Here is an 18186-nt window from a genome sequence, read left to right on the forward strand (position 1 = left end):
AAAAAAAAATCCCAAGTGAAAGTGATTTCCAAACCAGAATATAATTTTTAGCTAAATCACTTAATGTGTAATTAGAAAAAATACATGTTCAGACACACAAAGTCCACATCTCCGAAAACTCAAGAAAAGGAATGGTATTGGATCTTGTCTTACACAGAAAGGAAAGAAGTGAAGGGAATTCCTGGACGATAGTGAAGAGAAAGAGGCCAGGACACTAACTGCTTAGCAGGGACATAAAAACTAAAATCAATTCTGACTCTTGCAATCCTGCAAGACAGAGCAGAGACACCCCAAGGGGTTTCCAAGGCTATAAATCTTTATTTTCCCAGGGAGCCACCTGTTGAATAGCAGCCTATCTCTTAATTCACTGCACCACCACAACTCCTTTATTTCTAACACAGACTTGAAAAATAGAGGGTCCCAGGAAATATGTCGCTAAGGAAACGAACGAGTTACATATCTGTGAAGATGTTGTTGTTGTTAAGTGCCGTCGAGTCATGAACAAAAGACCTGAACCCTTGTATAACTTTCATCGTTTTTCCAGGTTCATAGGGTTTTCGGAGGCAAGGTGTTTTGGAAGTGGATGCCACTCCTGCTTCCAAGCTTGTTTAATTCGGGAGCTCCACCACCAAACACTGTCCACCATGGGTAACCATTATTGCATTTGACACACCAGTGTCACAGTGTTCAGAATCACAGCAACCATGAGTTTCCTCTGTACAGCAAATGGACAGACCAGTGCTATATGACTTAGAAGAATATCTGACCCAAAACAATTACAATCAGGCCTGAGGGTTGTGGCCGCATCAGTTTCTATCCACTACAAAAACAGAGCTCTCTCTGTGTTGTTGTTGCTAAGTGTTGTCAAGTCATAGGTGACTCATGGCGACCCTATGAACCAAAGACCTGGACACTTTTATAACTTTCATAGTTTCTCCAGGTTCATAGAATTTCTGGAGGCAAGCTATTTCGGAAGAAGATGCCACTCCTGCTTCCAAGCTCGTTTTAATCAGGTCTCAGGAAACATGTCACCAAGAAAATGAACGAGTTACATATCTGTGAAGACGAAGCTGGTGAAATAGTGACAGGTACCCACCTAGAAGGGAGCTCTGGTGGCTGAGAGGCTAAGGAGGTGCACTGCCAATCCCAAAATAGGCAGTTCACATCCACCAACTGCTCTGTGGAAATAAGAGGGACATTCGCTTCCTATGTGATTTATAGCCCCTGAAAAACCACTGGAGGGCCAGCTATGAGATGGTTTAAACTCAATGGCACACAACAAGAACAACAACAACAACAACCATCACCACCAATTTCAAAGCTCCACTGAAGACCTGGGAATCTTCTGGTGATTACAACCATGAAAAAATCGTACCAGGCAAATCTATACACCATGGGGTCTCGCCGAGTCAGAACTGACTTGATGGCAGCCATAAACAACACACAGAAAACAAAGCAAGTAAAATTTAAGACATCTCTACAGTATCAAGGAGTTATATCAGGAAAGACATAATCATAGCATACTATAATGGCTCATGTATGAATAATCTCCATCTATATAAAACTATTATAATGAAATCAGTTAATGATGCTTTGGTTTGAATGTTTTAACTGTAATGAAAAACAATGTGTAAGCACATAGAGGTCTAGTGGGTAAAGAGTTTGACTGCCAACCCCAACACGGGTGGTTCAAATCCATCAGTTGCTCTGTGGGAGAAAAATGGGTAATCTCCTCATGTGCCATTTGTAGGTTTTGAAAATCTGTTTGCAGATCAGCTATGAGTTGGTTCTGGGTTGACAGCAATGAGAGGCAGATTGAGACAGACACACACACACACAGACTTAACTTAGAAATACAGAGATCAACACTAGAATATCTTGTAGTTGAAAATTACTTCCTTTGGGGACTTCCTTTAGACAGGGCTGGGATCTGCTGTATTTTGATATAAATATAAATTTATGTATAATGATTTAACTTTTTATCAAGAGATGTGACAAAAAGAAAGTTTAACAAGTGGAAACAGAAAAACAACAAAGACAATACCACAGTCATAATAATAAGCTAACATGACAGCTCACATATTAAAAATGTTTTATAGGTATTCACTTGTTTATTATACTACTAAGATTTTCTTTACAGATAAATAATATGAGAGGAAGGTTAAATATTTGACTCAGAAGCACTCAACCAGCAAGTGCTAAGCCAAGATTGAAAGTCAACTTTCTCATTTAATAGGCCCTACACTTAAAAAGCTCTTGCACTTAGACAAGTTCCTTTAGATTTGGCTTATCGAAGTTCCAGTGCAATCTTTTGAATCAGGAAATAAGGAGACACATTGTACTGGAAAAATTTGCAGTTAGGGACCTTTCCAAATTATTGAGGAGTAGTGATGTCAATTGAGGACTAAGATTCAGGCCAACGTCTTTCCAATTACTAGCTATGAACCTGACTCCTGGACAATGAATAAGAATGACAGAAAAAGAATTGGTGCCTTTGAGCTGTGGTGCTGGAGAAGAGCACTGAACATCTCATGGACGACCATGAAAACAAGTAGATATATCCTGGAGAGGGTGCAGCCGGAGAGCTCTTTGGGGGCAAGAATGATGAGGCTTCGCCTCACACACTTTGGACATATTGTTAGGAGGTGCTATTCCTTGGAGAGGAACATGATGTTAGGAAGGGTGGAGGGTTGGCAAAGGAGAGGAAGACTCTTAACCAGGTAGAGTGACAAGGTGGCTGCTGCAATGAGCTCTTGTCTCTCAGGTCGTGTGAGGATGGCGCAGAACAGGACTAGGTTCAGATCTTTTGATCATAGAGTCACTATGAATCATATTCGACTAGACGGCACCTAACAACAACAGCACTTAAAAAAGCTATGGTGGCCTAGTGCTAAGACTCTGTGCTGCAATATCAAGCAAACAGTTCGAATCCAGCAGCTGTTCCACTGGAGAAGACTAGACAGTCTCCCGTTGTGTGATTTGCTGCCCCTAAGAACCTGTTGAAGGGTCAGCTATGAGTCAGTTCCAACTCGAGAGTACACAACAATGACACTTAAGGAAGTACACTCTCCTGTCTTTGTATTAATTTTTAATTTTTTAAATAAATTATTTATTGGCCATAGTATCGGGCACTATTTTTGATACTGGTATATACCTGTGAATAAACTCCCTGCCCTCAAGAAGTTTACAGATGGGCTGATTTAGAGTATAAGGAGACACACAAAGCAGACAGAGCAAAGATGCTATTATTGGTGAGCAAGCCTTTCTCATATTACGCACACTTGGGAGAAATGATGGGTAGCTATAGAAAGTGCTCAAGGCACAGCAAGCACAAATGCCCTGATTGGGCTTATTGTGCTGAAGAACCAGCACAGACTAATGTGGCTGGAGCAAGTTAATAAAAATTAAGGTCGCAAACCACCATGGCGGTTGGGAAGAACAAGTGCCTCACAAAAGGTGGCAAAAAAGAAGCCAAAAATAAAGTGGTTGATCCATTTTCTAAAAAAGATTGGTAAGATGTAAAAGTACCAGCTATGTTAAATATAAGAAATATTGGAAAGACAGTCACAAGGATTCAAGGAACCAAAATTGCATCTAATAGATTCAAGGGTCGTATTTCAGAAGTGAGCTTTGCTGATAGGCAAAATAATGAGGTTGCATTTAGAAAATTCAAGCTAATTTTTGAGGATGTTCAAGGCATGTTCTGCCTCATCAACATCCATGGGTCTTACTCGTGACAAATCGTGCTCCATGGTCAAAAAATGGCAGACCATGATTGAAGCTCATGTTGATGTCAAGACTACTGATGGTTATTTGCTTCATCTGTTTTGTGTTGGTTTATAAAAAACAAACACAAAACCCCTATAATAATCAGATTCGGAAGACATCTTATGCTCTGCACCAACAGGTCCACCAAATTGGAAGAAAATGATGGAAATCATGACCCGAGAGGTGCAATAATGACTTGAAAGAAGTGGTCAGTAAACTGATCCTAGACAGCATCGGGAAAGACATAGAAAAGCCTTGCCAGTCTATTTATCCTCTCCGTCATGTATTTTTCAGAAAACTAAAAATGCTCAAGAAGCCCAAGTTTGAACTGGGCAAACTCATGGAGCTTCCTGGTGAAGGTGGTAGCTCTGGAAAAGCTACTGGAGATGAGATTCAAGTTCAACTAAAGTTGAACGAGCAGATGGCTATGAACCACCAGTTCAAGAATCTGTTTAAAAACAGACTTTTAAATAATGACAAATGAAAACGATTATTTCTATAAAAAGATTAAAAAATGTTAAAAGTGGTAGAAAGCTTATAAAAGCAGGGCCAGATAAAGACTTGGACTGTTTTACTAGGGCTCTGGTGGCCTAGTGGTAAGAAGCTGTATTGCAAACCCAAAGTTTGAGGTCACCAGCTCCTCCTGTGTGATGCCTCTGAAAATCTACTGGAAGGTCAGCTATGGGTCAGTTCCAACTCTATGATACACAACAACAACAGGCAGGGATGAAATAGAAACAGCATGTCTTTAAAGTGTACAATTTGGTGTTCACACATGTACACACATGTGACATCATCACCACAATAAAGATAATGAAGATACTGCAAAACCTTCTCTCTACCTCTTTGTGATCATGCCCTTCTGTTTCTCCCTGGCCCTTTCCCTGTGCCCAGGCAACAGTCAATCTGCTTTGAAAATTACCCATTAGTTTACAGTTCCTGGAGTTTTTTTCTATGTGTTGATTGAATCAGTTCTTCAACCCTTTGCATTGCTGTGTCACAGTCCACTGTGAATTCATTCCCTGGTTGATACCCTTCTGATTTCCTGCCATTTCCACTGGTTACTTTACCAATAACACTTATATAATAATAACCTCTTGGAAAGGGGAGGGTCAGTGAAGGAGAAAAAGACCCTCAATGAGATAGACTGACAGAGTGTCTATAGCAGTAGACTCCAAAGTGTCGAGGATGATAAAGATGGAGTAGGATAGGACGGAGTTCAGATCTATACTTCATAGGGTCGCTGTGAGAAGGACTTGACTCTCTGACACTTAACAACAAAAACAATTGGTTCTCTACTAATGTTACCTTTCATGCAATGTACTGTCAAATGAACGCTATAGAGATGTACATTTTAATATTTCAGGTAACTTACAAACCATTTTCCAGAGTGGCTGTACTATATTACATTTCCCAGAACAAAACAATATATTAAAATTACATTTTCTTTTCCTCTTTTTATGACCATTCAGATGTTTTAACTTTCGCAGTTTTAAGAGTTGTGAGTTGACCTCACTGTGACTTTAATTTGCATTTTTCTAATGTGTAATAAGGTGAAATATTTTCATGTGCATATTTTGCTATCCATACATGTTCCTTGGTGAGATGTCCATACAAACTTACATTTTTTTTTAATGTGGGTTAACTTATTATTGATTTTTGAGGGTTTTTTTATATATGCTTTTCTGAAAAACAAACTTTTGTTGCATTTTCACAATAAAAAGTTTACCCAAGGATGTGAGTTTCTCATTTGACAATTTCCACACAAATTAACTCAGTTGTTAAGTCACATTTTTCAGAATGTGCCAACATTCTCTGGGTTCTGGTTGTTCATTTGCAATCCTCTACAGTTTCTCTGTCCCTTTAACTTCTTATCTTTGCTGTAAAGGATATGTTGCCTGTTTAGCACTTTGTTGCCATTCAGTCGTCCAAATTTGTGGTCCTACTTCTTGATCCTCTCTATCCTACTCCACTGTGCATTTATCGATCTTCACACTAATGCCATGCTGTCACAATTATGATAACTTTACAAGAACTTGGCAGTAGTCTAAACCGACCAGCTAATTTTTAAAGTTAATTTGCATATTCTATTCTAAGTCTCATGCATTGTCATATGAATTTTGGAATTAAGTCTCTCAACTTCCACAAAATAGTCTGCTGAGATTTGATTTATATCAATCTGCAGATCAATTTTGGGAGAGCTAACAGATGAAAAATATTGAGCCTTCTGATGCAGGAACAGAGTGTATATCCTATACATAAGTTATACTCCATCAACACCAAGTTGCCAATTGATGGTAACCTTATTTGCTATAGAAGCCTAATTTCTCTCAATAATATTTTCACGCATCAAAAATATTAAATACTTGGGAATAAATCTGATAAAATACTCATAATATTGCTATACTGAAAGCTACAAAATAATGCTGCAAGAAAATGTAGATGACTTAACTATTTGACTATTTACAGTGTGTTCTATTTTTAAATTTCATATTGTTAATATCTATCTTTCTTCCAATGTTTAGCAGGTTCATTTAAAAATTTTAGCCTTGTTTTATTTTAGCAACTCTGCGTCCACTAGGATCTATGATCTAGTATTCTTTTTAGAAAGCTGTTTCTCCTCAAGTATCTTATTATCTTAGCTGAAGAGTTCATTCTCCCCTGGAATATTAGTCACTCTGTTTGGCTATTCACAGAAACCCTGTGGCACAGAGAAGAGCTGGGCCTTACTGAGTTATGGGTTGTCAGGCTATGCGATGAGGGAAGGCCTGCCATGGGGTCAGCTCCAAGTAGTTCATCAATTGAGAGTGAAATAAGCCTTAGAGTAGTGAAGCCTCAGCACCAGAAAATGAGTCATCACACTCCATCTCTCATAAAAATAACAATTCTAGTCAAGAAAATACCATTTTTTCTCACTCCCAAAGAGATGTGGTAATTCTTCAGCTCTAAGTGTTAGAAAGAATGGGAGGGAAGACATAGCTTGCCACCTGAACCTGTTGACATGGAGGTGATTGCAACTCATAGTAATGCTTTGCTGGGTTTTCAAGGGTGTAAATCTTTACAGGAGGAGGGTGCCCACCATTCTCCCAAAGAACGGAAGGTGGGTCTGTACCGCTCAACTTTAGGTTGTTGTAGTGTACCACAGAGCCAGAACCAACCCACAGCTGACTCCCCAGTGGGTTTTCAGAAGCAGTTAATTGCATGAGAGGAGATTGCCCATCTGCTCCCATGGAGCAGCTGGTGGACTTGGACCATGTGCCTGTGGGATTACAAGCCAGCTTCTTGCCACTAGGCCAACAGAGTTCTCTAGATCTGTAGATTAGCAGCCTAATAGATTACGCACTATGCCATCAGAGCTCCTTAGGAGTCACCTACTCTTACTTCTAAAGACACCTAATTCAGAAGTCTGAGTCTTGCTGGTAAGGCATGCACTCTTCGTTACAAAGCAAGGGCCAGTGAAAAGTACAAAAATCTAGACGTTTCCTTCTTATTCTCCCTCAGTCACACTTATCTCCTTTAGACCAAAGCTGGATTACTCAGCTAGCATCCTCCAACTCAGAATAGCTCCTGTAATTGGAGAACTTCTGAGTAATTTTCTTTTAAAAAAATTTTTCTAGTTTAATCTTGGGGGAGGAAGGCAGTAATGTCGTTGAGACTCTTTTTTTTTTTTATTTTTTTTTTTTTGTCGTTGAGACTCTTGATCAGAACATAAAAAGAAACCAGGTCTTATTTCCTACTTCAACCATTCAAGGCAGTGAAATTTCCTCCAACTGCCAACTAAGTACAGGTACAAGTTTTACTATTATGATCAATGATGTTCTTTTTTTATACACAAAAGATGTATTTTTTAATTAAAAAAAGGTAAGACATTTTGTTACTGATTTCTAACTTAATGACATTTAATACAGAGAGCATGAGCTTTATGGATAGATTAAGGAGGGAGTGCTATCATGGTGGATTACTGGGTTCTTCTGGTGGTGAAGTCTGTTGGGAGCTGTGCTGCTAATTCGGAGGCAGCTTGTCGCTGATGGTTGAAATCCACTGTGGCACAGTGGGAAAAAGATGAGAAATTTTCTGCTCTGTGCTTTGCTGTTGTTAGTTGCTGTTGAGTTGCATCAAACTCATACTGACCCTATGAACAACAAATCTGAACCCTGCCTTCAGCTGTAGCATTACTAAAGGCAATAACATCAGACTGAAGACTAAAGAGTGCCTAATTTAGGCCAGCCACTTGCTATGCATCTGAGAGTTAAGACAAGGAACAGGATGATAGAAGAACTGATGCATTTGAGTTGCAGTGTTATGGAAAAGAGCACTGAATATCCAAGGGGTTGCAAAAACAAACAAACAAACAAACAAACAAAAACCCAAACCCCACTCCAAACAGATATGTACTGGAACAAGTGCAGGCAGAATGTTCCTTAGAGATAAGGATGGTGAAACTTCAACACACATATTTTGGGCATGTTGTTAGGAAGGGCTGTTCCTTGAAAAGGGATATAATCCTTGGAAAGGTAGAGGGTCAGAGAAAGAGAGGGAGATCTTCATCAAGACAGACTGACATAATGACTGCAGTAATGGGCTCAAGTATGATAAAGAAATGAGGATAACATAAAACAGGATAGGGTTTCAATCTTTTCTCCATCCATTGTGATGCTGCTTACTGGTCCAGTGCTGAGAATTTCTGTTTTCTTGATAATGAAATGTAATAATCCATATTGAGGTCTTTGATCCTCTGTAGTAAGTGCTTTTGGCTCTCCTCACTTTCAGCAAGGAAGGTTGTGTCAGGTGCATAACAGAGGTTGTTGATCAGCCTTCCTCCAAACATGAAGCCATAATCTTCATATATTCTACCTTCTCAGATGATTTGTTCAGCAAATAGACTAAATAGGTATGGAGAAAGGATACAGCCCTGGGGCACACTTTTCTCAATTTTAAACCATGCAGCGTCCCCTTACTCTGTTAGTTCCAGTTAACCCATAAATATTTACTGTGGTCACTAATATTTATTACTCATTTACATTATGCTTTCTATGTGTATCACTTCCTGTTCCCCCCCTTTGATATTTTCTTTGTGGACTTATTTTACTGTACATTATTTCATTTTACTTCTTCTGTTGTTTTGGAAGTTACCTACTCATGTCTATTTATTTAGTAGTTACCATCAACATCTTGCCTTGAAAAATTAATATAGTCTTATCAAGTGACATTCATTTAACCAGTCACTAAAATAAACATCTTAAATCATTCAAGAATCTTGGACTGCACATTATAATCACTACCACCACTAACTTAACTACATGCTATTTCTTTTTAAAATTTTTTAACATGCTATTTATTTGTGTCAACTATTTTAAATCTGTCCTTTTAAAAGTTTTACATATTACATATTCTAAACTTCACCTTGTAGAAATAATAAATATTTAAACTGATCTATATTTTTATAAGTTTATTGACTCAACATCAATTCTTATTAAATCTCAGACCGTCTTTCCTTAGCAGAGAATTTTCATATTCATTAGTATTCTTCAAGCACAGACAGTGTATTTCTCTCAGTAAACTGACGATTATCCCACTGTCTTCTAGTTTCCATCGTTGCTTCCAAAAATCCGTTGTTTAAATGCCATTTGTCATTTTCTTGGTTGGTAATCTGCACTTTTTCTCTGGACTTGTTTTCCAGACCTCTTCTCTGTGTATGGTATAATACAATATACTACTCCGTATAGATTTCTATTCATTTAATCTTTTTGGTGTTCACTGTGCTCTTTGCATCTATAGTTTTAGAACAGTAGTTTCATCTTTTCAAATTATCATGGTTTTACAACCTTTAGATATTTCCCATTAATGATTCTGATGCAACATATCATTATTCTCTGTTTCTTAACCACTCTTGCATATTTCCCATCTCCTCATATTTTTACTCTACAATGCATGTTTCTTCAGATAGACCTTCTAATTCATTAGTGATCTCTTCAACAATCACATTTGTCATTATTGCATTTGGTTCTTTTACAATTCTGTCTGATTATTTTTAATAGCAGTTTGTTTCTTGCATATTTTATTTCTGTAAACATTTATCCATATATTATCTAATATACTTCATATTAAGTATTGTTGTTTTATTTTTGTTTTCTTTTTTCTAGTGAATGCCACAGATGATAAATTATTTCCTTATATACTTGCTTTGGTTGAGGGCCGGGAATGGACTGCTTGTTTGTTTTTTATCTTGGTTTTTAATTGTGTTAGAGACAAACATTCTTCTAAGTAGTACAGCACTGGTCTGTCAATTTGCTGTACTGAGGTAACTTAGGGTTGCTGTGATGCTGAATGCTGTGCCACTAGTGTGTCACATGTCAGAATGGTTAACCATTCTGGACAGTGTTTGATGGAGTTCTCAGATTAAGACAGGTTTGGGAACATGTGTGGCATCCACTTCCTAAACAACATGCCTCTGGAAACTCTAAGCACTTAGAGAAATGATGATAGTTATAGAACAGGGTTCAAGTCTTTTGTTCATAGGGTTGCTATGAGTCATGATCGACTCAACGGTACTTAACAACAACATATTTGCAAAATATTTATTATCTAAATTATGGCTGCACTGGTGGGGCAATGGTTAAGTGCTGGATGCTAACCAAAAGGTCAATGGTTTAAATACATGAACTTCTCTTCAACATAAAGTTTTGGCAGTCTGCTTCTGTAAAGATTACAGACTTGGAAATGCTATAGGACAGTTCTATGACATCATATAGAGCGACTATGAGTCAGAAGCAGCTTGATAGCATTGAGTTTGGTTTCAAACTAATGATGCTAAGATTTCCATTTGCTTTTGCAGATAGTGGGAATTCTCAGCTGGCATTAAACATATTACTTTAAAGTTGCATTGCTTAAGAGATGGAAGCAACCCAAGTGCCAATCAACAAATTAATGGATAGAGAAGCTGTGTTTATATTCACACAATGGAATACTATGCAGCACTGAAAAACAAGGAACTCATAAACTATTATAAAAAATGAGTGACTGTGGAGGACATTATGCTGAGTGAAACAGTGAAATATTTCAGTCACAAAAGGGCAAATACTGCATAATAGCACTGTTATAAAACAGGACTGACATGGGGGTTGACAGGAACCTAAGAAAAGAGGGGATAAATAATGGACACTTCACTGAAATAAATGAGAGAAAGAATTGTCTAAAAGAAAGAAATGATTAGGTATTATTTGCATGACAATAGTCCAGAGTAAGAGGTGCACAGCAAAGTGGACTGGGGGTGGGTGGCTGTGGGAGAGGAGAAAAGTGTGCAACAATTAAAGATTATTTTAAAGAGAGAAGCAAACGGGGGGGGGGGTGTAGGGAGGGAAATATGCAACAATGAATGACTAGAAATCCAAGTTTGCTGTAAACTTTTGATAAAATATTAATACAAATAAAAATAAAAAATATAGTTATATTGCTTGTTTTGGAATGCTAAGCACACGACTAGTAGTACACTATCAATGAAAAGCCATGAGATGCTATAACAGCTGCTGAGGTCTGCTAGCTCACCCTGTTCAAAATGAAATTAAGTGTAACTCTTGAGTCAGTTCTCAATATTCTCACAAGAAGAGTAACCATTTTCATCTAAACGGTCTTCAGATATACCACATTGAAAATCTGAGAAATATATTGTCTAAGGCTATTAAATTGTGAAAAATTCTTTACATTAAAGTGGAAAATGAATCACTGAGTTAACAATATAATAATAAGCAAGAACCTAAGAGCATATTTATAAAGGAGTGATTGCTTCCCAATCATTTATTCATTTATATGTTATTAGGAAGCCTTGGAAGACTAGTGGGTAAGGAGTTGCACTGCCAACCCAAAAGCAGGAGGTTTGAACCACTGGGCAATTGCACACAGGAGAAACATGGGCAATATCCTCCCAAAGGATTTACAATCTCTGAAAACTCTCTGCAGGGTCAGTTATCAGTCAGTTCTGACTCAATGTCACAAAGCAGCAATATAATAACAAAATAAATGCACATGTTGTTTGTAAAGTCCAAGTATCCTTTATGTTTTAAGGGGATAAAAGATTAACTCCACTGCTCTTTGGTTTTTAAATTAAAACTAATTATGCTAAATCCTGATCTATAATTTTTTACATTAATTATGTGAGAAAAAAAATTCATTTGCAAAATATTTTTAACCAGTTTAAAAAAAAACAAATTAAATTTAAAAGGAAATAAAATGATAGTTTTGGAATTCAATAAAAGTCTTTTCATTACTAATAATCCTAAATACATTCTGCTGAATAATACATAAAATATTTTAAGCAAGCTTTCAAGACTCACAGGCAACCCAAACTGCAATTCACGACACACAGATTTGAATGGAAGACAAAGGCACACTGAGAATTAAATGTGATTTTGAATTGCTTACCTGCTAGCTGTTTTCACAGAACAGTTTTTCTTGTGTCCTCTCTCAGCTCGGTTATCTCTCAGAAGCTGATGCTACATAAAGTGTTAAGACAAAGTTGTATAAACAGATATTTTCATTTTATCATTCTGCAAGTAGAAAAATACTCTCATTCAAATGGATCCTAATAGTTTACTGACATTTTTTGTCTATTGGTTTCTAAATGAAAGACCACTACCTCCTCTAGAAATAGCAAAGACCTTCTTGTAAAACTGCCAGGAAGAGCTGGCCACTCCGTGCCTCATTCCTAGTGCGTCACTCTGACTCAAGTTCATACACAACGTGGGCCTGAAGGGGTAGACGTGAGTTCTAATTGTGGTTCTGTGCAGTGCCCCTCATTAAAGCAGTAATCTGACAGCTTCTATCAGAGTGTACACCTGTGAGGTTTCTTCAGGCTTTATCATCCACAATGGGACAAATAATCCTAATAATATTCCTTCTGTGCCTAGTGGACAAACAAGGTAAAGGAACACATTCAAATCATTCTTTTTCCAAAGGAAATATTGGCTTGGAAATACATAATTATAAAATATATGGATTTCATTGCTTCCTCAACATGCCTTACCATCCATTTTCCTTCACACTTGACTTACTCTAATTGGAAAAAAGAAAACAAATACTCAATACACTTTACTACATGCTCACACAAACTGTAGCTTATCTTATTTATGCAGAAATATGTTTAGATGCAAGACTGGGCAAAGGAGGAATTGTACAGCATATCAGAAATTAACACCAATAAAGTAAACATTTTAGAAGTAATGAGGTAGGATCGATCTGGGTTCTAATCCCAGTTGTGCCAGTCAGAGGCTCCAATAGTAACTCTACCATGTACGAGCTGTGTGACCTTACACAAAGTTTATAACCTCTCTAAGCCCCAGCTGCCACTTGTAAAATGGAGATTACAGTAATATGTACCTGTAAGTCTCCTATACTTAAAAAAGATAAGTCATGGAAAACTCTTAGCTCTGTGACTGAGAAAACAGCTCAAGTGCTACACTGTGATTATTATCATCATGATAAATAATGAACATGAATGTTAATGGGCATGGCCTGGCCAGTTGCAATGCTAACAACTCTTTGATCCATTTTACTGGTATAATTTAGAAGCTCTTTCAGCACCACGTGGCTGTCACTGAAAAGGAATATACTTTATTCACCAAGATTATAGTTAGTTCAGTCATTCTTTCAGGAATATCTTCATTAATGGTTGAGTCGGACAGCTGACCATCCAAGTGGGTTTTCAGAGGCAGTAAATCACCTAAAAGGAGATTGTCCTTCCTTCTCCCACAAAGCAGTTGGTGGATTAGAACTGCATACCTTTGAGTTGGCAGCATAATTCCTTAACACCGAAGCCACCAGAGATTTCTTTAAAAATGATTACATCTTAAATACCAACTTGTTTGCATCCTTATTGTCACGATACTACTCCAGATTATTTTCTTCTAAACTGCCTTCTTGCCTCCAAGCTTGCCCCATCTCATCCTTTCTCCACACTGCTGCATCCTAATCTTTCTAGAATGTGGATCTGATTATATTACTCTCTGGCTTTAAATTTTTCTCAATGATTTCCTCCTTCTTCAGATAAAGACCAAATCTTATACCTACATGGTTTTCCATAATGTGAGTACATGCCTAACAATTTATTATACTTCTCTTTCTCTCACAGCCTAGATTCCTTTCCTCTATATGACATACCCCAGCCATAGTGCCCGTTTTACTTAGAGGTGTGTACCAGGTTCCCCTTCACCTCTGGCCTCCATCACCAGAGTCCTGCATGATGTCTGAAACGTTTTTTGGTGGTCAATAAATATTTGTTGAATGAATAAATGAGATAAAGAAATAGGGAGTGAGATTTGGTATGTGATATGTAGTCGAAGCCATATCTCATTATATTACTACTTATAGGAAATAGCACCCATTTATCTTAAGTCCATTAATCTGAAAGTGTTTCAATTTAGGAACAATTTGTACCATTAACACTGAGTTGCTTCTAAAAATTAAAAGAAAAAATTAATTACTTTGGCATTTCTAGGTCTAGAGCCTTAAAAAAATTATATCTTTATAAACAAACAAACCAACATCTGTGGCACAGATAGTTAAAAGTCAGCCACAGGATGAAGTATTTATATTTTAAATAAATAGCGGTAAATGTTTTTTAGTTTTGAGAGGAAAATATTTGAAGCCTATTTCTACAGTTTTTGTTAAATACAGGTAGGATAAAGAATTCAAAGTCCAAAACATAAGTTTAAAATAAGGACTATGTGGTTCATTTGTTAAAAAAAAAAAAAAAAAAAAAAAAAAAAAAAACACAAAACCCACAAACAAACCCTAAAACCCCTCAAAATCTGAAATAAAGAACTATATGGTTTAATTCTTAAACTACAACTACAACGACCAAAGTAAGAACTAGGCTGATCGAATACAATTATTAGGATGGATAGTTCCCTGAAAGGCTTTTACTCAGATGAACTGAAATGAGACAGCACCTTCTCAGACTATAAGGTCAACCCTCCTTTTACATGGAACAATTAGAATGTTTCTTTTTCAAACTGATGAACCTAATGGTCTTTGTACATAGAAAGACACAAATGCTGAAGGCAATATAGGATGTTATTGTTGAGTACCACTCAGTATAAACTGTCCCATAGCTGACTCTCCAGAGGGTTTCCAGAGGCAGTTAACTTCAAGAGAGGGGAGTCCCATCATTCATCTGCAGAGCAGCTGGTGAATTTGAACTTGCACGCCTTTGGGATAGCAGTACCATTTCTACTACTAGGCTACCATAGCTCCTGATATAGGGTGGTGGTGGTTGTTGTTGATTGCTGTTAAATCAAGCACGGGTAATAGTGACCTTATAAACAAAAAGGCTGAAGCCTTTCTATAACTATCAACATTTATAAAAGTTCACAGAGTTTCCAGAGGCATGTGGTTTAGGAAGTGGATGCCATTCCTGCTTCCAAATATGTCTTAAACAAGGGGCTCCACCAGAAACTGTCCACCCTGGCTAACCGTTATGGCATCTGACACCCTAAAAGTACAAAGTTCAGCACAAAATATATTTTCCTTACTAACATAATTATAAATCTAGGTTTGCCTTTGTAATTTTAAGTGTAGCTTAGATAAATAGATCTCTAGGTCATGAATATGACAAGCTGATCCTTAATCTTTCATAGGTCAAAACAGAAAATTTCATCTTGGCTATTACAAAAAATTATTATGATCCACACAGTCAAATTCTTACCACTGGACCAACAGGCAGTGTCATGATGGACAGAGAAGAGACTGAAACTGTTAACAGCTTCATCTTGCTTGAATCCACAATTAACACCCTTGGTCCCAGCAGTCAGGAAACAAGGAGACTACATAGCACTGGGAAAATCTGCAGTTAGGGACCTCTCCAAATTATTGAGAAGTAGTAATAATGTCATTTTGAGGACTAAGGTACATCTGATTCAGGCCATAGTCTTTCTTGTTACTAGCTATGCATCCCAGACCAAGACAATGAATAAGGATGACAGAAAAAGAACTGACGCTTTGGTATTGGAGAAGAGCACTGAACATCCCATAGATGGCCAAGAGAACAAACATATATGTCTTGGAGAGGGTACAACTGGAGTGCTCTTTGGAGGCAAGAACGATAAGGCTTTGCCTCACATCTATGGACATACTGCTGGAAGGTGCTATTAATCAGAGAGGGACATGATGTTGGCAAGGGGGGGGGGTCTGGCCAAGGAGAGGAAGACCTTCAACCAGGTAGACTGACACGATGATTAGTACAATGGGCTCTTGAATGCCAGGAAGTCTGAGGATGGCAGAGGACAGGACTGGGTTCAGATATTTCTTTTAGGGTTGCTATGAGTCGTACTCAACTGAATGGCACCTACCAACAACAACCATTACAAGAAATTGTTATGATCCACACAGTCAAATGCTTTTGCAAGTCAATAAAGCATTAACACACACTCTTCTGGTATTCTTTACTTTCAGCCAGGATTCATCTGACATGACCAGTGATGTCTCTGGTGCCATGGCCTCTTCTAAATCCTGCTTGAACGTCTGGCAGTTTCCTATCTATGTATTGTTCCAGCTATTTTTAAATGATCTCTGCAGTATTGTACTTGCATGTGATATGAATGATCATGTTTGATAGTTTCCACATTGTTGGATCACCTCTCTTAGGAATGGGAACAAATATGGACCTCTTCCAATCCGTTGGCCAGACTGGTGTCCTCCAAATTTCCTGGCATAGACTGGTGAGCACATCCAAGTTGCATCTGTTAATTGAAACAAGTCAACTGGTATCCCATCAATTCCTGGGGCCTTATTTTTCCCAAAGTCTTCAATGCAGCTTCCATTTCCTCCTTTATTACCATTAGTTGTGGCTGACATTGAGAAGTATGGGAGACCCAGAGACTTAATTGAGCTTATGTGAGATCTACATCTGGCCCAGGAGGCTGTTGTGTGAATGGAGCAGAGGAACACCAAATGGTTTAAAATTAAGAAGAGAGTGTGTCAGGGTTATAGTCTCTCTCCATATCTATTCAATCTGTATGCTAAGCAAATTATTTGAGAAGCTGGACTCTATGAAGAAGAATGCGGCATCAAGATTGGAGGGATACTCATCAACAACCTGTGCTATGCAGATGACGCAACCTTGGTTATTAAAGTGAGGACTTGAAATACTTGTTGCAGATGATCAAGGAATGTAGCCTTTGGTATGGATTGCATCTCATTGTCAAGAAAACAAAGATTCTTACCCTTGGACCAATTGGCAACATCATGATGGATGGAAAAGAGATTAAAACTGTCAACAGCTTCATCTTGCTTGGATCCACACTTAACACCTTTAGTACCAGCAGTCAGAAAATAAGGAGACACACTGCACTGGGAAAATCTGCAGTTAGAGACATCTTCAAATTATTGAGGAGGAATGATGTCAGTTTGAGGAGGAAGATGCCTCTGATTCAGGCCATAGTCTTTCTGATCACTTGTTATGCATCTGAGAGCTGAACAGTGAATAAAGATGACAGAAGAAGAATTGATGCCTTTGAGGTATGGTGTTTGAGAAGAGCACTGAGCATCCATCCATTGATGGACAAAAGAAGAAACAGACACATCTTGGAGAGGGTATAACCAGAGTGCTCTTTGGAGGAAGGAATGATGAGGCTTCACTGGACATACTTGGAGCATGTTGCTAGGAGAGGCTAGTCCATGGAGAAGGACATTATGGTAGGAAGGGTCAGTGAAGGAGAAGAAGACCCTTGACCAGGTGGACTGATGTGGTGACTGCTGCAATGGGTTCTTGTGTGTCAGGAAGTGTGAGGATGGCACAGGATAGAATAGGTTGCAGATCTTTTGTTCATAGGTTGCTATGAATTGTACTTGGCTGGACAACACCTAAAAACAACAACAACAACACTACAAGAATAACAGAAAATATTTTTAAAAAATAAAATTTGTATTTTATCCTATACTGGTTTACTTACAAAGTTCATATACATTGTTTTTCAAACTGGATCTTTTATATTTCCTTTTCCCACCCCTTCCTCCACCTATCAATTGTGCGTTATGATTAATCAAATCCATCCTCATCCCTCTGCTCCCACCTGCCCGTCGAGATAGTCATACTCATTCTACAATAATGGTTTTATACAGTATTTGTTCTTATGGGACTGAGCTAGTTCACTTAGCATAATGCTCTGCAGTCCCTCCCAAGTTAGGTAGTGCTTTACAAAATCATTGCTTCTGTGTGCTGCATAGTATGCCATTTTGTGAGTGTACCATAATTTCTCAGTCTATGCATCGGAGAGTTGGACAGTGAATAGGGATGATACAAAGAGAATTGATGCCTTTGAGCTGTGGTGCCGGAGAAGAGTGTTGAATATACCATGGACTGCTAGGAGAACAAACAGGTTTGTCCTGGAGAGGGTGAAGCCAGAATGTTCCCTGGAGTCAAGGATT

The 18186-nt window shown here is 38.0% G+C and overlaps 1 protein-coding gene and 1 pseudogene across 1 annotated transcript in view; one reads left to right on the forward strand and one right to left on the reverse strand.

The window, feature by feature from the left end:
- The window catches only part of GPATCH2 (G patch domain containing 2), a 259862-nt gene that overhangs the window by 46562 nt on the left and 195114 nt on the right, over window positions 1-18186 (reverse strand). The window contains exon 8 of the mRNA XM_006890572.1: window positions 12187-12257. Within this exon, the coding sequence (XP_006890634.1) occupies window positions 12187-12257 (71 nt within the window). The remainder of the gene's footprint in view (window positions 1-12186; window positions 12258-18186) is intronic.
- On the forward strand, window positions 3423-4224 carry LOC102863256 (annotated as a pseudogene).

Source organism: Elephantulus edwardii, unplaced genomic scaffold (assembly GCF_000299155.1).
Source record: "Elephantulus edwardii isolate Elephantulus edwardi_28Jun2011 unplaced genomic scaffold, EleEdw1.0 scaffold00090, whole genome shotgun sequence".
NCBI lineage: Eukaryota > Metazoa > Chordata > Mammalia > Macroscelidea > Macroscelididae > Elephantulus > Elephantulus edwardii.